Here is a 952-nt window from a genome sequence, read left to right as displayed (position 1 = left end):
CGTTTTTTAAATACATTGCTGAAATTAAGGTAATTTAATAGAAAGTTACTAATTAGTTTACGTATCAAATGCTCGATATAAAAGGGATGTGAAACACGATGTAATGTTGTATGTCCTAACTGAAAAATAGATTATGTCAGAGAAAGAAATGTTATTAATTGATAAACAATTGTTGACAACCTGTCTAGTTCTCCTTTTAAATTCTTCTTTTAGCAGATCTTTTAGCAGATCTTTGATGCACACTATTACATGTATAACACACTTGATTACATGTATAATCGCGAATAAAGAGAAGAGAAAGCGATAATAAAAATAATGACTGACGTGGAAAAATCCAGAGCAATGGAGATTCAATTGAAAACTGAAAAACAACTGAGGTAATCTCTTTATGTATTTCTTTAGATCAAGATAATTCATAGTACTGCAATTAGGCTATCACGTTATATATTATTTTAAATTCAAAAACAGAGTTCTGCAAATAGTTTTTAAAAATAATCCAGAAATGGAAGAAATTATATCTATATAATCAGAGTAGGTTAAAAGCTAAATATCTACCCAGTAAAAAATTGTTTTAATTAAGCTACTTATTCAGATAATTAAAATGTTGCGAGACTCAGCGAGTTCTTTATATTAAAATATGGAAGAAAATTTACGTCAATATATTTGCAAATGTATAGTTTTTTTAAGATACAATTATGAAAAACTTGTTCTTGAAATTTATTCTTTGGAATTTTATTATATCCTGTATATTCTAAACATTTTAATATAAATTATACAGGATATTTTAGACCTACCACACCATCTACTAACAAATTTCTGAAATCATTTTGAGATGAAAATTCTAATACCAAAATGTTGAGGTTACAATAATTTTCAGAATAAGAAATCAAAATAAGAAGTGTTCAAAGATAGCCAATCAGATTGTAAAAAAATGAACATACAGATTTATTGT

General features: G+C 26.2%; 1 protein-coding gene across 2 annotated transcripts in view; it reads left to right on the top strand.

The window, feature by feature from the left end:
* The window catches only part of LOC108684389 (biogenesis of lysosome-related organelles complex 1 subunit 6-like), a 2011-nt gene continuing 1059 nt past the window's right edge, over positions 1-952 (top strand). Inside the window, exons 1-2 of one of the 2 annotated variants that reach the window (XM_018188672.1) lie at positions 1-29; positions 217-377. In XM_018188672.1, coding sequence (XP_018044161.1) covers positions 316-377 — 62 coding nt within the window. In that variant the 5' untranslated portion in view covers positions 1-29; positions 217-315. Of the gene's footprint in view, positions 30-213; positions 378-952 lie in introns of both variants that reach the window. The other variant, XM_018188671.1, reaches the window with a different exon arrangement.

Source organism: Atta colombica, unplaced genomic scaffold (genome assembly GCF_001594045.1).
Source record: "Atta colombica isolate Treedump-2 unplaced genomic scaffold, Acol1.0 scaffold134, whole genome shotgun sequence".
Classification (NCBI taxonomy): domain Eukaryota; kingdom Metazoa; phylum Arthropoda; class Insecta; order Hymenoptera; family Formicidae; genus Atta; species Atta colombica.
The sequence above is the reverse complement of the archived record's forward strand: the minus strand, read 5'-3'. Positions and strand labels throughout refer to the sequence as shown.